This window comes from Raphanus sativus, chromosome 4, assembly GCF_000801105.2.
Source record: "Raphanus sativus cultivar WK10039 chromosome 4, ASM80110v3, whole genome shotgun sequence".
Taxonomy (NCBI): domain Eukaryota; kingdom Viridiplantae; phylum Streptophyta; class Magnoliopsida; order Brassicales; family Brassicaceae; genus Raphanus; species Raphanus sativus.
Genome location: NC_079514.1, coordinates 32,732,597 through 32,751,549, shown reverse-complemented (window position 1 = coordinate 32,751,549; position 18,953 = coordinate 32,732,597). Strand labels below are relative to the sequence as shown.

At 33.4% G+C, this 18,953-nt stretch overlaps 4 protein-coding genes and 1 non-coding gene across 5 annotated transcripts; 3 read left to right on the top strand and 2 right to left on the bottom strand.

Moving 5' to 3' along the window:
* Positions 1-5,424: 5,424 nt before the first annotated feature.
* On the bottom strand, positions 5,425-6,060 carry LOC108852410 (uncharacterized). Its single transcript, XM_018625913.2, has one exon. It carries the CDS (start codon positions 5,929-5,931, stop codon positions 5,623-5,625), a length of 309 nt encoding a protein of 102 aa, XP_018481415.2. The 5' UTR covers positions 5,932-6,060; the 3' UTR covers positions 5,425-5,622.
* A 2,699-nt stretch (positions 6,061-8,759) lies between these two features.
* On the bottom strand, positions 8,760-8,831 carry TRNAH-GUG (transfer RNA histidin (anticodon GUG)). The gene has a single exon. It is a non-coding gene; the product is annotated as a tRNA-His (tRNA).
* A 327-nt stretch (positions 8,832-9,158) lies between these two features.
* Positions 9,159-9,566, top strand: LOC108853477 (egg cell-secreted protein 1.2-like). The gene has a single exon (XM_018626890.2). The coding sequence runs from the start codon at positions 9,173-9,175 to the stop codon at positions 9,554-9,556; it is 384 nt and encodes a 127-aa protein (XP_018482392.2). The 5' UTR covers positions 9,159-9,172; the 3' UTR covers positions 9,557-9,566.
* Positions 9,567-11,158: 1,592 nt separating this feature from the next.
* On the top strand, positions 11,159-12,710 carry LOC108852646 (BAHD acyltransferase At3g29680-like). The gene has a single exon (XM_018626143.2). The coding sequence runs from the start codon at positions 11,174-11,176 to the stop codon at positions 12,518-12,520; it is 1,347 nt and encodes a 448-aa protein (XP_018481645.1). The 5' UTR covers positions 11,159-11,173; the 3' UTR covers positions 12,521-12,710.
* Positions 12,711-14,566: 1,856 nt separating this feature from the next.
* Positions 14,567-15,562, top strand: LOC130511303 (uncharacterized). The gene has a single exon (XM_057008223.1). The coding sequence runs from the start codon at positions 14,567-14,569 to the stop codon at positions 15,560-15,562; it is 996 nt and encodes a 331-aa protein (XP_056864203.1).
* The last annotated feature ends 3,391 nt before the right edge of the window (positions 15,563-18,953 follow it).

The following is an 18,953-nucleotide window of genomic DNA, read 5'->3' as shown; positions in this document are numbered from 1 at the left end:
TAGAACTTGCAGAAGACTTCGAAACCCCAAATTAATTTAAAAATCAAAACCAAGAGCTGAGTAAGGTTGTTTATCTTCTGGCTCATGTATTTACGACTACAGTTGTAAAAACATTAGTTTTAATTTTCATTTACGTTAAGAGCTAGAAGCTGCTCACCCACGCATTATGCGCACGAACACATGCTTTTATGGTCAGAAGTCAGAAGTGCCTATTGACTACTTCAACTGGATATGTCCACTGATATAGAGTTTAATCTGTATGCGTATAGCTGATGTATTATTTGAGAAACATTACAACATTTGAATTAAGTCATGTGACATTATCTTAATAATTTTCAGATTTTTTTTTGAGAAATACGTTGATTCATCTAAATAACTATATTTTTCATTAAACTAATCATAAAATTAATTATGAATGCATGAAAATACTATTTCTTCTATTTCATAATAAGTATATATCGTTTTAATATATTTTTTTTTGATAAAATGTGAAATTTACTGATCTGAGTAAGAAAATAGATATTTACAAGACACTAAAAAATCCAAGGTAAAAATTTACATGACAAAAAGATTTCTCCTCTAAGAATTATGATGTGACTTCAAACCAACGCTGCATCAATCCAGCGAACTTGTGATCAGCCTTATAACGTAATATGTGATTCTGTTACGAATTGTCTTATCAATGATTTGAACCACCTGATGATTCGAGCCATTTTTAGCAGAATCCTATCCAAGATCTGAAGATTGTTTCTGCTCACAAACTGAAAGGTGATCATCTAATCTGGATCAGTTCTGTTCCCAGATAGTCTATTAGCAAGCGTTTCCCAAACCGAAAATGAATAGGGACAAGCGAAGAAGATGTGATCTCGAGTTTCATCTCTCTCACCATACAGAACACATCCCTGTTGAATGCCTCAAGCTCTCATCCTATATCATGTAGCCAATCTATTTCTCACTGCAACCAAACAATAAAAGAGAACCTTTAGAACTTCTTGCGTGAACCATACACTCTTACTCCAAAAAACTACATGCCTCCTTTCTGTGATTTGGTTCCAAGTTTTAGCTGACGAAAAAACAAGGTTTAAAAGTGTCATCAGAATGCTTCCATAACATAATATATCTACCTCGATCTGCTTCAGGCACCGGCTCAGCCTGAATACGAGCGTGAAGTTTGTGATAGTGATGACTTCTATGGCCCCTAACCCTCCACTGAGATTGTCTAACTGCATCGCATACCCGAGCATTACGACGAACACCAAGATAACAAGTACCAACATTTCTCGTGATATCAATAAGCCTTCCCATAAGCAGCCAATCATCAAATCAGAAAAGGCAGTTCTACCATCATTTACCTCAAAAAGCAAAAACTGGTAAACTTGCGGTCTCAGCTTCAAGAGTTTTCGCCATATCCAGGAACCTTTCCCATCGTTCTTTACGCTCCATAAGGAATTTTGTCTCAACAAATATTGTTGAATCCAAGATACCCACAAAGAGCTTGTATGCCAAAAAATCCTCCATATTAAGCACATTTCAAATACTCTAGATGAATCATGTAGCCTGCGTATGCCAAGTCCTCCTTATTCTTTAGGACAACATAGATCTTCCAAAGCCACCTTGGCCTTATGGGTCTGATTAGGAAATCCAGACCATACCAAAGCACTGCACATGCTCTCAATCTCATTTAGACTGGCTTTAGGGAGAATGAAAGCTTGACTCCAAAAGTTGACAATGCTTGAGATGACTGATTTAACCAGTTGTAACCTACCAGCATAGGACAAACACTTGTTTCTCAATGATAACATTCTTCCCCGCACTTTATCTATTAACGGTTCATAGTCTTGTTTCGATAAAGCTTTAGTAGTAAGAAGCATACCAAGATAACGTACTGGCAAACTCCAAACCTTAATCCCTATGCTTACGGCTTCTGATAACAAGGGGGATACATCATGTCCTGAGGTGAATATTGAAGATTTAGCTGCGTTGATGTGAAGTCCAGAGATGTCTGCGAACTGATCCATAGTGACCAGTACCACCAACTATCTGTCTGAGCCGTCTGTAAAGACTTATAATTATGTTTTATTATAAGTATCGTTTTACTTTTTTAAGACAAACATTAAATGATTTTTCTAGTTTTTTACTCTTATTGTTATCTCATTAATACAAAATCAAACAAATAATATACTCCCTCTGTTTTTTAAAGATATATATTCTAGACTTTTCACATATATTAAGAAATCACATTAAAATGCATTGATTTTTGTGAATAACAATTTTCCATAATCTTTAACCAATAAAAATCCAATAAACACATCTAATTTTCTTGAAGTTAACAGATTTTCATTAAATAATACATTGAAAAAGTAAAAAATGTATCTTTTTTAAAACAAATTTTTTTCCTAGAACATGGATCTTTAAAAAACAGAGGGAGTATTAAATAAAGGTAAAACAGAAAATTTAATCATTTTCTTAATTCGTGTGCAAGAACCTTACACAACACTTATAATGAAATAGAGAGAGTTTTTTTTACTTAAATAGAAGCAACATAATTAATATGATCAAAATATACATGAAAAAATAATTTTTGAATAATAAAATTTTTATAACAAATTTTGTATTCTCTTATCATTTTTGTTTAATTTATGTTGTTATATAACTTTTTTAAAATAAATTTTAGAATTTTTCATATATGTTATATTTTGAATTTTTTTAAACAATTATAAATTATTAAAACTGTTAAAAGTATCACACTACAAATGTTGTGATCAGTAGTTTGTTTTTTTGTTATAATAAGATACAAATGATCATAAAATCATATAAGTAAGATTCTCATTTAATATCGTTTAAATTAAACTATATACCATATAATAATAAATGATATTTTAATTTCAAAGTTTGCATTGAACAAATATTGAAAACTTAATATTTTTAATTTTGATATTTTAATTAATTTTTTAAAAGAATAAATTATTAAGACGATTAAAAATCTCACATTAAAAACTTTGTTACATTGGTTTTAAGAAATACAAATTATAATATAATACACAAATAATAATACATAAAAATAATTTGGATACACAATCTTCATTTTGTGCAAAGTGCAGATTAAGAAAACTTTGTTTTCTATGATAATTTGTATTTCGATCTTCATTAAAAATAATTTGGATACACGATCTTGATTTTGTGCAAAGTGCAGATTAAGAAAACTTTGTTTTCTATAATAACTTTGTTATCATTTTGTGCAAAAACCGGTCGGTTTCTTAAAACTTTGTTATCATTGGTTTTAATAAATAAAAATTATAATATAATACATAAATAAATAATAGTACGTAAAAATAATTTGGATACACAATCTTCATTTTGTGCAAAGTGCTGATCACACATAGTGAGATCAGTATAGGCTTTGCTTATATATCTTTACAGCTAGGGAATTGAAAGTATGTTTATAGGCCCAACCAAATAAATATCGGAGAATTTTCAAAAATACAACTTTTAAGATACCATTATTCATCTTTATCATTGCTAAATACACATTTTCAAAAATATCTTATTTAGTAAAAAGTTAAAAACTCTTAAATCCTTGTTTTATATGATTTTCAAAATTTTAACCTCAAATTCTAAATCATAAATCCCTAAATCTAAACCCTAAACCCTAAATCATCAGCTCTAAATCCTAAATCCTAAACCCTAAACTATATACCCTAAATTCAATATCCTAAACCCTAGACCCTAAAACCTCAACTATAATCCTAAATCCTCAACTCTAAACCCTAAACTATATACCCTAAATCCTAAAACATCAAATCTAAACTCTAAATCCTAAACTTTAAAACCTAAACTATTCATTAAAAGTTATGGTAAAAGTGGTTAGTGTAAACATAAAAAGTGATACTATGAAAATGGTATTTTTGGCAATTTCTCATAAACATTTGGCGTTACAATTTAATATATAGTCCAATCCGATCAAATTGGTTTGCAAAATTTAAATTTTGTTAATATGTAAATATATACATTGTAAAGGAAAGATATATATATATATATATATATATGAAACACAAAACACTTAAAAATATTATATTAAATATAAATTTTGCAATTACTTTGTGATTTAATCTATTTTATTAAGAAATAAAATATATTAAAATAATAAAATATTACAATAACAAAATCATTTAACGAAAGACTAGTACCGTCCGTCGGATCTGAGAATAGACAAGTAAACTATTGGCTTTGGCCTCCAAAATTTTTAGAGGTTTTTTTATATAGGTATCAACTCTAAATTTTGAAAAAAAAATTACTAGAGTTTTTAAGAAACCCCCCCCAAGAAATTACAAATGTTCAAACCTCTCTTCATGAAATTCCCAAACAAGATCTTCCATATTCCAGTAGAATGTCTTCGAATTTATTCTCAGAATCAGTCCTTGAGCAGCAGTTTGCTTTTGGTGCTCCTCAGCAACCATTGAGTTTAGGGGAAGGTGTGGAGCATTTTGTCCTACAAGAAAACTGTAACTCATTTTTCATATTTTGTAAATAATCTATGATAGAAGAATAGAACAGCTTTTTAGACAAATATAAGCTCAATTCTCCTGAAAAACAGAGGTTAAGATAGAATACAAAGAAGTTACAGAACTTTACCAAATTTTCTAGATAATCTAAAAATCTGCTTTACAACTCTTTTTAAAACTCATTTCCTGAATACCAAAAAATCTCCTTAACCACTCTGATATCTCGTTTCCTATATCAAATCTTCCATGTTTGTAAAATCTTGACCTCGAGGTTTTTAGCACACCTTCAATCCATTACCGAAGTAAGCGTTTCTTGTCCTTGACAATACAAAATTACAAACCATCAGCCGTTAACCATGTAAGCGTGTAGCTTTGACTAGACGAACTGGTTTGTAACGTCCAATATGACTTATTTTATGTCATGAATAATTCATGTCTTGCAGTCAGTCAACGATCGTATATGAATGTTCTCATGAATGTACCCACTTCTCTAAAACTTCTTGTGGTTTTATATCTCTGTCACTTTCTTAAACCATCTTGATCTCAGCTCTTGGACAGATTCCTAACTTCATCGGTTTTCTTGTCTTTAGTTTTATGTCAAGCTTTTCAGGGTTCTATATTATTTTGTTTAGGTTTTATAATTGGTATTTCGTTTATAGTTTTGGATTGTTCTAGTTCGCTTTTTGCGGTTCAACTCATCACCGTAGCTTCATCGAAATTAGTAGCGAACAAATCTAAGAAAAATAATCAAAAAGGAAATTTATTCAAATAAAATAAAATGTAGTTTTTTGCTTGAATTTTGAATATTGTTGTAACACGTAACAAAATGTAAAAAAAAAAGTATTAATTTTAGAACATAATGGTTAGTATTTTTCAATTAAAACTTGTTTTTATTTTATTTTGATGCCGATTAAACAGAAAATATTGGCTAAACTCATAGATATTTTATGTGAGAATATATATATTTTACAAATTTCATCTCAAAAGCTTCAAAAACTATTAACACACGTCCTCAAGCTCCAACGTTAGATCAAGCACTACATATAGACACAAAAACCGTTGACACAGGTTACTAAAAACGATTGACATGTAATTATCCCATCCCCCTTTCTTCCGTTAATTAAGCGCTAATCTCCTTCGTTGCCATGTAAATACTCTCGAGAGATCGAAACTTCTTTTCCTTCATCTTCTTCATCTTCCGGGCAAGATTACAGCTGCCTTTTACGCTGTCGTTTCCGGTTCTCGAGCAAACATCTTCGTGTCTTCTCTTGCCACCTCCTCCACTTTCTCCGGCGGTGCTGCTGCTACAGCTCATCGTTTCTTCCTCGCTCAGCTGCATAAGCAGTTCTGCCGCCGCCATCTCCGTCTCGGAGAAGACCATCTCCGCCGATTCTCCAGAAAATCCCGTTTCCCCCATTGGATCGCTCATTTTCGGAAATTAATTAACCTGAGACAAAATAAACAAGAAATACATAGCGAGGCGACAAATATTTATTTATTATTTTTATAAAAATATCTTGTCGTTTTTTCGTTTTGTGCAATGGAAAAAAAGAAGAAACTACAAAGTCGGTTTGGTAAGAAGAGGAACGTGTCTTCTGAATTATTTATTTTTTTAGTATAAGAGTGTGGTGATCTCGTGCAACCGTGTGTATCATATCTATAAGAATATGATCGGAAGTTTATTCTCCACACCACGTTTTGTCTCGTTGATCCAACGGCTGTGCCAGCTTGCTATGTTACTTCTCAATGAGGTTTACTTTTAGCTTAGAGCAATAGATACGTTTGACCTCTATTACACCATTTTGGTGGATTCCACGTAGCCATTCCGATTCCACATAGGGAATTCACCTAAGTGGGTCCCTAGTTTAACCTCCACGTGTTGCAATCTCATATGTTGAAACATAACTTTGTGGAATTTGCAAAATAGAGTAATTTCTTACAATCGAATTATCTCATTTTTCACAAAACAAATAATGAACAAATGGAGTTGATTTTTACTTTTGATCAATTTTATTTAAAATATAATATATATATATATATATATATATATATATATATTACTTATTTATATAATAAACCCATTTTTTATTTTATCACAAAATATAAAACAAAATAAAATTGAAAAAATATATTTTAAACTTCATCTTAAAATAATATTTCCGTTTTTGATCAAGTTTCAACATCTTATAATTCATTTTATGTATTTTTCAGATATTTTAATTTTAGATCAATTTTGATTTAGCATTTTTCTAAGTTTGATTATGTTTAGATTTATTCAGTATCAAATATCATATTGATAAAAGGTTAAAATATCAAAAAAAAATTTAGAAGCGTAAAATACCTAATTTTATTTTACAAAACACCATCGATTATTTGAAACTATCCATAAATATTTTTATATCATAAATATTAAAATATTTACTTTCCAATATATTAGAAGATATAAAAATTACCCAAAATTAGAGAAATATCTTAATACATTTAGTTAATTTTGATTTTTAAAATATTGATTTGAGTTTTGTTTGGATCAGATATTACCTCTATTTTATTCATTTCTCTAAAGTAAAATTGACTGGGTTCTGATTTTGTCGATAGGTTTAAGTTTGGAATTATGTGTTTTGGTCTTTTAGATCTATATTACTAGGTGTTTTCCTGCACCATGTGCAGTAAACAAAATTTAAAATATTTTTAATAAATATAAACTATATTTAATTTTTATTAATATTATAAATTTTCTTTTTTCTTATCAATATTTTAATATAAATTTGATTTAACTGAACATTAAAATTAAGATAAAAACAATTTTGTTTATTTTGAATTATATTTAAAAATGTGCATGTATATATTTAAAATTATAATCTTAGGTATATTTTTATATCTATTTATTTTAGTTAAATATATTAAATAAATATGTAAAAATTGCATAACTGTCAAAAATTAAAATTAAACAATATTTATAAAATCTGTAGATATATATAAGAAACTAATGATTTTATGATTTAATTTAGTTTTATGAATTAATTTTTCTAATTTTTTAATAATATGTATATATTTTTCAAATATTTTTAATTTAAATGATATTTCGAAATTTGAAATGCCATAATTGAATATTTTTATTTTAATGATGATTTATGAGTTATTACTATATTTTAAAAAAGTCCAAAAATATAAATTGACAATAAATGTAATATATGAGTTATTACCATATTTTAAAAAGTTTACCAAAAATATAAATTAACATTAAATATAATTGTCCATGTCATATTAATGTATAAGAAATGTCATCAATTTTAGTAGCCATGTCACAATTATTAATCTAGGTGTTTTTCTGCACTATGTGTAGTGATGAATTTCTTAAAAGTTAAATTTTATATTTTAAAATGTAATTTATTAATATTATATATTTTATTATTTTGACCAATAATTAATATTAATATCATTAATTAAGCATAAAATTAAGAGAAAATAGTTTTTATTTGAAATTATATTTAAGAATATATATTTATATATATAAAGTTAAAATCTTAGATAAAAAATATTTATTTCATTTGATTAAATGTATTAAATCAACTTGTACAAAATTACTAAAAATCATATAAAATTGTATAGTTATCAAAAATAAAAACTAAATAATATTTATATAATTTGTAGATATCTAAAAGAAAATAATGATATAACAATTTTAAAAAAAAAAAAATTCAGAAAATTTAGAAAATTTTAGATAATAAAAATTTTATAATTATAAAAGTAAAATTATATAATATTTCGAAATTCAAAATGTCATGTTTGAATATATTTATTATAGTGAGATTTATGAGTTATTACCATATTCTACAAAGTTTACCAAAAATATAAATCAATATTAAATGTAATATATGAGTTATTGCCATATTCTAAAAATATTTCCAAAAATATATATCATCATTAAATGTAATTGTCCATGTCATATTTAACCAAATGACATGTCATCAATCTTAATAGCCACGTCACAATCTTTTTGTGAAAATGATTGTAAAGAAGACATGTGGCAAAATCACTTCTCAAATATAGACTAGGGGATAGCCAATAAATTTCTGGTTAATAAAATTTACTTCGCCATCCGTTACTTTTATTATCATCATATTCCAAAACGAAATTCATAAATGTGAGTGTACATATGATAATGGATATCTGGGCTATAATAAAGGCCGGCTAAAGGTCCAGGGAACAGAAACCTCACGAGTTCTAAACCCAACCAGAAAATGGAAAAAAAAAGAATGTGGCTGCTGGGATTCGAGCCCAGGTCTCCACGGCCACAACGTGGAATTCTTACCACTAAACTACAGCCACTTTGTTGACATATTTTAATCATTTCAATGAATATCTTTATAAGACCTATCAATCATTTTTGAAATAACTCTAAGCTAACCCTTCGTCTCCATTTGCTCAGTCACCAAACCAATGTAACATACGTTTCAGTAACTCTGCTTTTAAGTACGCTCATAACTAACATCAAGTGAAATCGTATAACGTTAACCCTTTCACATTCCTCATACTAAAGGCACCATTTAAGTACTCTTAAGTCACCACTAACCTTCAAATCTATCCAAACCACACTATAAAAACAGAACTCTCATAACCCAATCATCACCACCACAATTCACAAACACAAATCCCCAAAAAAAAACACGATGGCTTCTAACACATGTTTTTTCCTCTTCGCCACCACCACTCTCCTCCTCGCCCTCAACATCTCCGGCAGGATAATCCCGGAGGCGACGGCTGATCCCACCAACATAGCGGCGAGGCTTAACGGAGGAGGACTAATGGAGTGTTGGGATGCTCTCTACGAGCTCAAATCATGCACCAACGAAATCGTTCTCTTCTTCCTCAACGGGGAGACCAAATTGGGCGACGGTTGCTGTCACGCCGTCGACGTCATCACGAGAGATTGTTGGCCGTCGATGTTAACATCTCTTGGCTTTACGTCTGAGGAAACCAACGTCCTTCGTGGCTTCTGTGAGTCTCCAAATCCCGGTGGTTCTTCTCCTGCTCCTTCCCCTTTAAAATTTTGATGTATGCAAACATCTAATAATGGTTAATTTTTAGTATCATGTAAGTGATTAGTGGAGTCTCCTTTTAAAATTTATGGAAAAATGGATTCTCCTTTTGGATATGTCTTTTAACTAAAATCATGTCTATTCCACAGAATTGGAAAATTCAGATACTGTATAAGTTATCAGAACAAAAAAAACTGAGCAGAGTAAGAACATATCAAAATCCCAAGAAACTTGTCAAGCAAGGAATTGATTCATGTTTATGCATCCTAGGTAATATCATGGATTTGAAACAATTATCCCAAGAAAATAAAAGTTCCAAGTAGCAGACCATAGAAAGAAAGACAAGTAACTGATTGAACAGGAAGCATTCATGCTTCTGTAACCATCCTCAAGAAAACCATATAGAATGATTGTTTTATTCATATTACACCATTAGTTGAAAAATCAAAGAAGCAACACAAAAATCACAATCCTAGACATGACCAACACTCCATGGTCGACATGTTCTCTTCACTAAACTTAGCTTATGACACGGCGGTGGATCATGAACCAGCTCCTGACATCAGATAAAGCTAAGCGGTCCATCGTAGTGTTGATGTTATGTTACTCATAATTTCAAGGAGATTCCTGTTTAAGAAGAAACTTTAAACGCTTAAGGAAACAACAGTTGGTTTCGAAGGATTCGATTCGAAAAGGAATTTCATCAGTGCAAACGAGCATAATGTATCTGATCCGTTTGAGTGCATGTGAATACTAGTAAAGAACACTTGGTGTAAATTAGTATTAATCAATCTTTTACAACTAAATTTATCATTAGTATTTATTCAAAATGTAATCATCGTTACTGGGATGTTACATGGGAACTGAAACTGAGTATTAGGCAAAAGATGGAAAATAAGTGCGAGAATAAACAGTCCACTAGCATCTGATTAGTGAATGGTTAGAGAGGGTAAAAAGACTCAGTGGGATATTGGACATGCAATGTCATTACAGTGCTTCAAGTATTTGCTGAAACTGTGCTGAAAGTAATTAGCTTATAGCTTCAGTACTAGCTAGTACATAACAACAAACTTTCTGATCATCAGAAATTCAGAATATAGCGCAGAACAAGACTTGTTGAGGATGCTGCTTCAAATTTCCTTAGAGCATTGCATTTGATGCTTGAATAATAGGTTTGATTTCTGAAGAATCGACTTCTTAGAGATAAACCATAGTGATGATTGTTAAATGATAATCCTCTCGGTGTACTATCTGTATTGGGCACATACAATGATGAATGATGCATGTTACTCTTTTTTTTTTATGTATGTTACTTGGATATTACCCTTTTGCAGTTTATGAGATGTTCTTATTGGTTACATTACATATCTAAGTAATAATGTTGAGTGGCTGTACCGACCAAAAGCATCTTTACCTACCAAAAGCATATTCGTAATCTATTTATAACAACCACGTTTTACATTCTCTATTATAGTTAATTAATTAATTAGTAACTACTAAAGGTTGATTAATTTGGCATTATCAAACAAAATGGTTTACAGAACAACAGAGGCTAACTACGTTGCCGTCAAAAGTGTGTCTATTAATCTATTATATAGTCCAAGACTCCAAGTGAAACCATCTTTGTCAACGATGGCGTTAAACGTGATCAAGATCTCTCAAATCAGCCCTGCAACCAACTCGGTCGAACCTCTAATCCTCCCACTCACTTTCTTTGACCTTATGTGGCTAAAGCGCAAACCCACCGAGCGAGTCACTTTCTACAGACTCACCGAGTCATCTCACGGCACCTTCTACTCCGTTATCCTCCCCAAGCTCGAGCGATCCCTTTCCCTCACCCTCACGCACTTCCTTCCACTCTCCGGCCACCTCAAGTGGAACCCTCAAGATCCTAAGCCTCACATCGTTGTCTTACCGCAAGACACTGTGTCTCTCACACTGGCCGAGACTAGCGCTGATTTCTCTCGTATCTCCTGCAAAGGGCTTCGTCCCGAGGCTGAGTTACGCGCTTTGGTGCCCGAGTTACCAGTTTCCTCTGACTCAGCATCTCTCCTTTCTCTCCAGATCACTCTGTTCCCGAACCAAGGCTTTTCCATCGGAACCACCGTCGACCATGCCGTCATGGACGGACAAACGGGGGCAAAGTTTCACAAATCATGGGCTCATATCTGTAAATACGGAACCATACCGCAAGATTTTCATTTACCTACGCTTTTAGATCGTTCCATCATCAACGTTCCAGCTGGACTTGAACCAAAGATCCTCGACCTTATGTCGTATCTCGACAAAGGTAGCGCAAGAACCCTAAAGATATCTCCCTTCAAGGAGATCATCGACGACGTTGTCCGGATCACGCTAGAGATGAGTCAAGAGAACGTCGATAAACTCAAGGAGAAAGCCAAGAACGAGTCAACGACGTACTCTGATCTTCACTTGTCAACGTTCGTAGTCACGTTCGCATATGTATGGACCTGCATGGTGAAGACGCGTGGAGGCGAACCAGACCGACCGGTTCGATTTAGGTACGTTGCTGATTTCAGAAACCGGTTAGACCCGCAGGTTCCTGAGACCTACTTCGGGAACTGTGTCGTATCCATCGTTTTAGATGAATACAAGGCGAAGTTGTTTTTGGGAGAAGATGGATTCGTTAATGGCGTCAAGATTCTTAGTGATTCGGTCAAAGGTTGCGGTTCACGAGGGGTTGAGTCAATATGGGAGCAGTACGAGGAAGGAAAAAAGAACTTCAAGATGGGTACACAGGTGTTATCCGTTACCGGGTCTAACCAGTTTGGGATATACGGGTCAGATTTCGGGTGGGGAAGACCCGTTAATACAGAGATGATGTCCATTTACGGGAACAGTCAGATCTCTATGTCGGCAAGGAGGGATGGAACTGGTGGCGTCGAGATAGGTGTCTCTTTGAAGAAATGTGAGATGGATGTTTTTATTTCTTTATTCACAAATGGACTGGACGACTGAATAAAAATGGATTTTGATCAACACAACAATAGCTTCCTGAATGGATATTTTTTACACAACAATATCAACACATACATAGCTTACTGAATATTTTTTTTTAATCCAATTGAACTATTATATCATGTTGTTCTTGTTAGATAGACTCAGAAGAATTTTTTTATCCAAAACAAGACTCACTTTGTATCACAGCAACTCATCTATTAAGAAATTATAAATTTTTATTCAATTTTTCTCGTTTGTCTAAAAACATCAATAATTATAACTAATTCAACTGATAAAAATTCATACCACATAACACAAAAAATCAAAAACATCAAATTATATTTAATTTTTACATAGAAACTTGAAAATATTACTTAAACTGAAACAAAAAAAAAAAACTATTTAAAATAATACGAAAGAAGTATTTATATTATGATGACGAAGTCAGCACTCAATAAGAACACTTCATTAAAACGCCGTTGACAACACATTTGATCAAAGTACTCTATCCGTTTTATTTTAATTGTCGTTCTAAGTTTATGCACACGGATTAATAAAATATATGATTTATATATTTTAAAATAAAAACACAATTATCTATACACCTAACCATATTTCAACCAATTAAAAATAAAATGAAAAATCTTTTTAATAAATTTTATATTAAAACTCTAAAACAACACCTATTTTAAAACGATTTTTTTCCGTACGACGACAATTAAATCAAAACGGGAGGGAGTATTTTTATTCCCAGTAATCACTGAAACTAACATGACAGATTATAAATTTAGTTGGAGGTTACAAGAATGGGAAAATCCCTTAGACATCACAAAGATATAATGGCAAAAGTAGCACATTATTTTTGTCTTTTCTAAATAACGTAAATTAAAAGTTAGAATTACTAAATTATTCCAAAGCCTAAACCATTACTCTAACCTCATTCTCTAAATATCAAACTGTAAACCATAATACTACTAAACCCGAATTAAAAAGAAAACTTTTAATTTTATGATATTTTTGGAATTTTTACAGTGATATTTTAGAGTATTTATTTTCTCTAAGAAATGGTAACTAGTAATAGTCTCGAGAGGTATTTTATGGATATCTGGAAAGATAGTCACATGTTATCATTAGGGGCGGCGGAGGGGTCTTCGAATACAAGAGATCTGAAACAAAACTAAAATGAGATCCACATTTATATTGTAAAGATATAAAATACAAGTGAAAATGATAATCATGTTATAAATATTGATTAGTCATCAGAACACTTGTCAATATGGCAGTGTCAATAAATGCCACGTACTAGACACTAATCAGATTTTCCCTTTGATATTGCATCATCATCCTCCCAGCTGTCAGTTTCAGTGTTTTGTTTTTTCCTCATGTATTTGCTATAAATAGCACTTCTCGTTTGCTGTTTAGAACAATAATCACAACAAAGAATCAAAAGGCTTTTGTTCTCCTCTCTCCCTCACGTCACCTCTCTTTCCCTTTTTATTATTTATATTCTCTATTTTATTAATTTACAATACGTTATCAGCATGACGAGCTCTCTTATACCGACCGTTCTTATACCAAGCAAGCGAGGTGATGTTTAAATTTATGTCTTTAAATATATTTAATTTATTTAAAATTTTATTTATTATTCCGGAGTGAGAGGCTAGGCCTTCTCCATTTATTTTCCGGGATGATAGGCGTTGCCTTCCCCAGATGATCGTTAAGATAGGCTAGGCCTTCACGATCAAAGAAACACGTGGTAGGTTTTACCTCTGTGAATAAAAGGTCAAAAATGGAAGGCTAAGCCTCCTCGGACCTTGATTAAACGAAAAGGTTAATATGACCGACTATGTCGCCTCGAACCTTTGAAAATGATCAAATATGGAAGTCTAAGACTCCTGGATCATATGGTGGGCTGGACCCCCAATTTTATTTATGTTATTTAAATTTCTGCAATTTAAGTTTACGCAATTTAATTTTTGCATCTATTTTATGCTTTTAATTTCTGTATTTAAATTATGCATTTATTCTCGTCTACATTTATATTATTTTATGAATACAGTAATCATGTCGAATTTGACAAAGCTCGAAATTAATGCCCTGGATATTACGGGAAATAACTATATGACCTGGGCAGTAGGTGCAAGAATGCACCTAAGAGGTAGCGGGCTTTTGGAAACCATCGATAATACTAAAACGGTGTCGGATGAGAAAAAGGCTAAAGCCATGATATTTTTACGACACCACATACATGATGGTTTAAAAGATGAATATATTACGAAAGAGGATCCTGGGGACCTCTGGCAATCTCTTAAAGAGAGGTTTGATCACCAGAAGTATGTGATCTTACCAAAAGCCAAACACGAGTGGATCCATCTCCGGTTCCAGGACTATAAAAGTGTAAGTGAGTTTAATTCCGCTATGTTCGGAATTACTTCAAGGATGATGTTATGTGGAGAGAAAATAAGCGATTATGATATGATCGAGAAAACTCTCTCCACGTTCCATCCTGAAAATGTAGTCCTGCAGCAACAGTACCGGGTGAATGGATTTAAGCGTTATTCGGAGTTGATGCAAATCCTCCTTGTAGCGGAACAAAATAATCAACTCGTGTTATTAAACCATCAGGCTCGTCCCACTGGATCTGCTCCATTTCCCGAAGTGAATGTTGCATCATCCAGTTATGATAATTGGAGAGGACGAGGACGTGGACGTGGTCGAGGTCGAAATCATGGTCGTGGGAGAGGACGAGGAAGAAGATTCCGTCCGTATGATGAAAGAACTAAAAAGGACTCCCAAGAGAATGAAAGGGGCCGGGATGATAAAAAGCAAACAGAAAAGGTTTGCTACAGATGTGGCATGAAAGGTCATTGGGTACGTACCTGTCGTACGCCAAGACACTTAGCCGATCTTTATAAAGAATCCCAAAAGGGAAAAGAGAAAAGTGGAGGTGAAACGAATTTCATCTCTGATGAACCCGGGACATCCTTTCATGATTTAAATGATGATACTCATCTCGACGTATCAGATTTTCTGGTTGAGCCAGAAAACATCGATGTGTGATATAAGATCGATGTGATATAAGTTTACTGTATTATAGTATCGTTATCTTTTGTTTGTAAAATAGATGTTATATTTCATGTTTCATGTTTCATATTTTATGTTCAATAATATATGTTTTATAAATATTTTAAATTCAGAAAGAATGCCAGACTTTGAGACTTTGGATGGAGATATGTGCTTGGCGGATAGTGCGTCAACGCACACAATAATTAAAGATAGAAAATATTTCTCCAGTCTCAAAATGAAAGATTACGCTGGAAGCGTAAGTACAATATCTGGTAATGCAAAGATTATTATGGGCTCTGTTAGAGCGAAATTTTCAATGCCAGGGGGAACAATATTTGAGATAAGTGATGCATTGTATTCCCCCGAGTCTCATAGAAACTTATTAAGTTTTAAGGATATCCGAAAGAATGGATATCATATTGAGACTATGAGAAAAGATGGCATTGAGTTTCTTTGCATTAAGTCCGAGAGGAAACATATATTGGAAGAGTTAAGAATGTTATCCTCTGGACTATATTGTACAAAAATAAACATGACTGAGTCCTATGCCGTGGTAAACATGAAGTTTACTGATACATTTAAAATCTGGCATGAGAGGCTAGGACATCCTGGTTCAGTCATGATGAGAAAGATAGTGCAAAACTCGAATGGCCATCCGTTGAAACACGGAAAAGTTTTGCAAACGGGCGAGTTTACATGTAAAGCATGTTCTCAAGGAAAGTTTATAACTCGGCCATCACCAGCAAAAGTAGGCAATGAATCACCAATGTTTTTAGAAAGAATACATGGTGATATATGTGGGCCGATTCACCCACCTTGCGGGCCATTTAAGTATTTCATGGTATTGATTGACGCATCTACTAGATGGTCAAGTGTGTGTCTTTTGACAACACGAAATACGGCTTTCGCAAAGTTCATTGCCCAAATAATAAAGCTGAGAACGCAGTTCTCAGAGTATGCCATTAAGAAAGTAAGGCTTGATAATGCTGGTGAGTTTACATCACAAGCCTTTGATGATTATTGTATGTCAATGGGGATTTATGTAGAGCATCCAGTTCCCCATGTGCATACATAAAATGGCATGGCCGAGTCGTTGATAAAACGGTTACAATTGATTGCAAGACCGTTAGTCTTGAGAACAAAGCTCCCAATTTCTGTATGGGGTCATGCTATATTGCATGTGGCTGCACTGATTCGGTTGAGACTGAGTGCATATCATAAGTACTCCCCATCACAATTGGCATCTGGGCAAGAGCCAGATGTATCCTATCTCCGTGTCTTTGGGTGTGCGGTCTATGTTCCGATAGCTCCGCCACAAAGAACAAAAATGGGCCCACAAAGGAGATTGGGAATATATGTGGGTTATACGTCACCAAGTATAATAAGATATCTGGAACCAGTAACTGGTGATATGTTTACGGCAAGATTCGCCGATTGCCATTTTAATGAGGATGAATTTCCAGCATTAGGAGGAGGAATTAGAGAAATTCCTAAAGAGATTACTTGGTGTACACAGTCGTTGTTACACCTTGATCCCCCTACGAATCAAAGAGTGCTGGAAGTTCAGAAAACTGTGCATTTGCATAAATTGGCAAACCAGTTACCAGATGCGTTCACAGATACGAGAAGGGTGACGAAATCATATATACCCGCTGAAAATGTTCCATCAAGAGTTGTTGTTTCTGGGGAACAAACTGATGAAAATAAAATAAATGAACCTGGAGTTCAGTTAAAGAGGGGGAGACCAGCGGGTTCAAAAGATAAAAATCCCCGAAAGAAAAAAAAATTGGTTGAACAAAGTGAAAAGGTTCCAGAAGAACCTGATATTGAAAAATGTCTGAAAGAAGGCATAGATGAAAAGGTGCAAGAAAAACCAAATAAAGATAAGGATCCAGATGACGAGGAGAGAACAGAAAAGTATGAGATTTCCATCAACTACGCCCTTGATCAAAAGTTATTGATCAGAAATAAAATAAAAGATGTTGATGGAATGTTCTCCTTTTCTGTGTCCAAAGAAATAGATCACGAAAGTGATGACCCCGATCCAAGGTCCATTTTAGAATGTCAGAAAAGACATGATTGGGAGGAGTGGAAGAAGGCCATTCAAATTGAATTACTCTCCCTGAATAAAAGGAATGTCTTTGGACCTATCGTCACAACGCCTGAGAATATAAATCATGTTGGGTATAAGTGGGTATTCGTGAGAGAAAGAAATGAAAAGAATGAAGTAACACGATATAAAGCCCGATTAGTAGCCCAAGGTTTTTCTCAGAGACCGGGAGTTGATTTTGAGGAAACGTATTCTCCGGTAATGGATGCAATTACGTTTAGATTTTTGATGAGCCTTACGGCGTCAAAAAATCTTGAAATGCATCTCATGGACGTTGTGACAGCTTATTTATATGGATCGTTGGATAATGATATATATATGAGACTCCCTGAAGGATTGAAAATGCCAGGGGCATTGAAAGAGAAATCCAGGGAGGTATGTTCGGTCAAGTTACAGCGATCACTATACGGATTAAAGCAATCCGGACGCATGTGGTACAATCGCTTAAGTGACTATCTCTTGAGTAAAGGATATGTGAACAATGCGATATGTCCCTGCGTTTTTGTTAAGAAATCGTCATCTGGCTTTGTGATCATCGTTGTATATGTAGATGACCTGAACATGATTGGAACTCAAAAGGAGGTTGATGATGCTCGAACTCATATGAAAGAGGAGTTCGAAATGAAAGATCTCGGCAAGACAAAGTTTTGTCTTGGGCTCCAGATAGAGCACCTCCGAGAAGGAATATTTGTGCATCAATCAAACTATACGAAAAGGTTATTGAAACGCTTTCGTATGGATCAAGCGACTCCTTTGAGTACTCCAATGGTTGGTAGATCTCTCAATGTTGAGAGTGATCCTTTTAGACCCTGCGAAGATAGCGAGAAGATATTAGGTCCTGAAGTACCTTATATGAGTGCTATCAGTGGGCTATTATACCTGGCAAACTGTACCAGGCCTGATATTGCTTTTGCAACTAATCTCTTAGCAAGATATAGCTCTGCTCCTACTCACATGCATTGGAACAGAATAAAGCATTTATTCCGTTATTTACAAGGTACAGTTGATTTAGGGTTAATGTATTTTAGAAAACCCGAGTTTGGTATGGTTGGTTTTGCAGATGCAGGATATTTATCAGATCCTCATAAAGCTCGATCGCAAACCGGCTACGTTTTTACAATTGGTGGAACCACGATCTCATGGCGGTCCCAGAAACAAACTCTGGTTGCAACTTCTTCAAACCATGCAGAGACTATTGCGCTTCACGAAGCATGTCGAGAATGTGTGTGGTTGAGATCAATGAGTCACCACATACAAGATTCAAGCGGAATAATT

What these genes read in the sequence shown, in the direction of transcription:
- LOC108852410 (XM_018625913.2), bottom strand. Translation starts at nt 5,931, where the DNA reads ATGAGCGATCCAATGGGGGAAACGGGATTTTCTGGAGAATCGGCGGAG.
- LOC108853477 (XM_018626890.2), top strand. Translation starts at nt 9,173, where the DNA reads ATGGCTTCTAACACATGTTTTTTCCTCTTCGCCACCACCACTCTCCTC.
- LOC108852646 (XM_018626143.2), top strand. Translation starts at nt 11,174, where the DNA reads ATGGCGTTAAACGTGATCAAGATCTCTCAAATCAGCCCTGCAACCAAC.
- LOC130511303 (XM_057008223.1), top strand. Translation starts at nt 14,567, where the DNA reads ATGTCGAATTTGACAAAGCTCGAAATTAATGCCCTGGATATTACGGGA.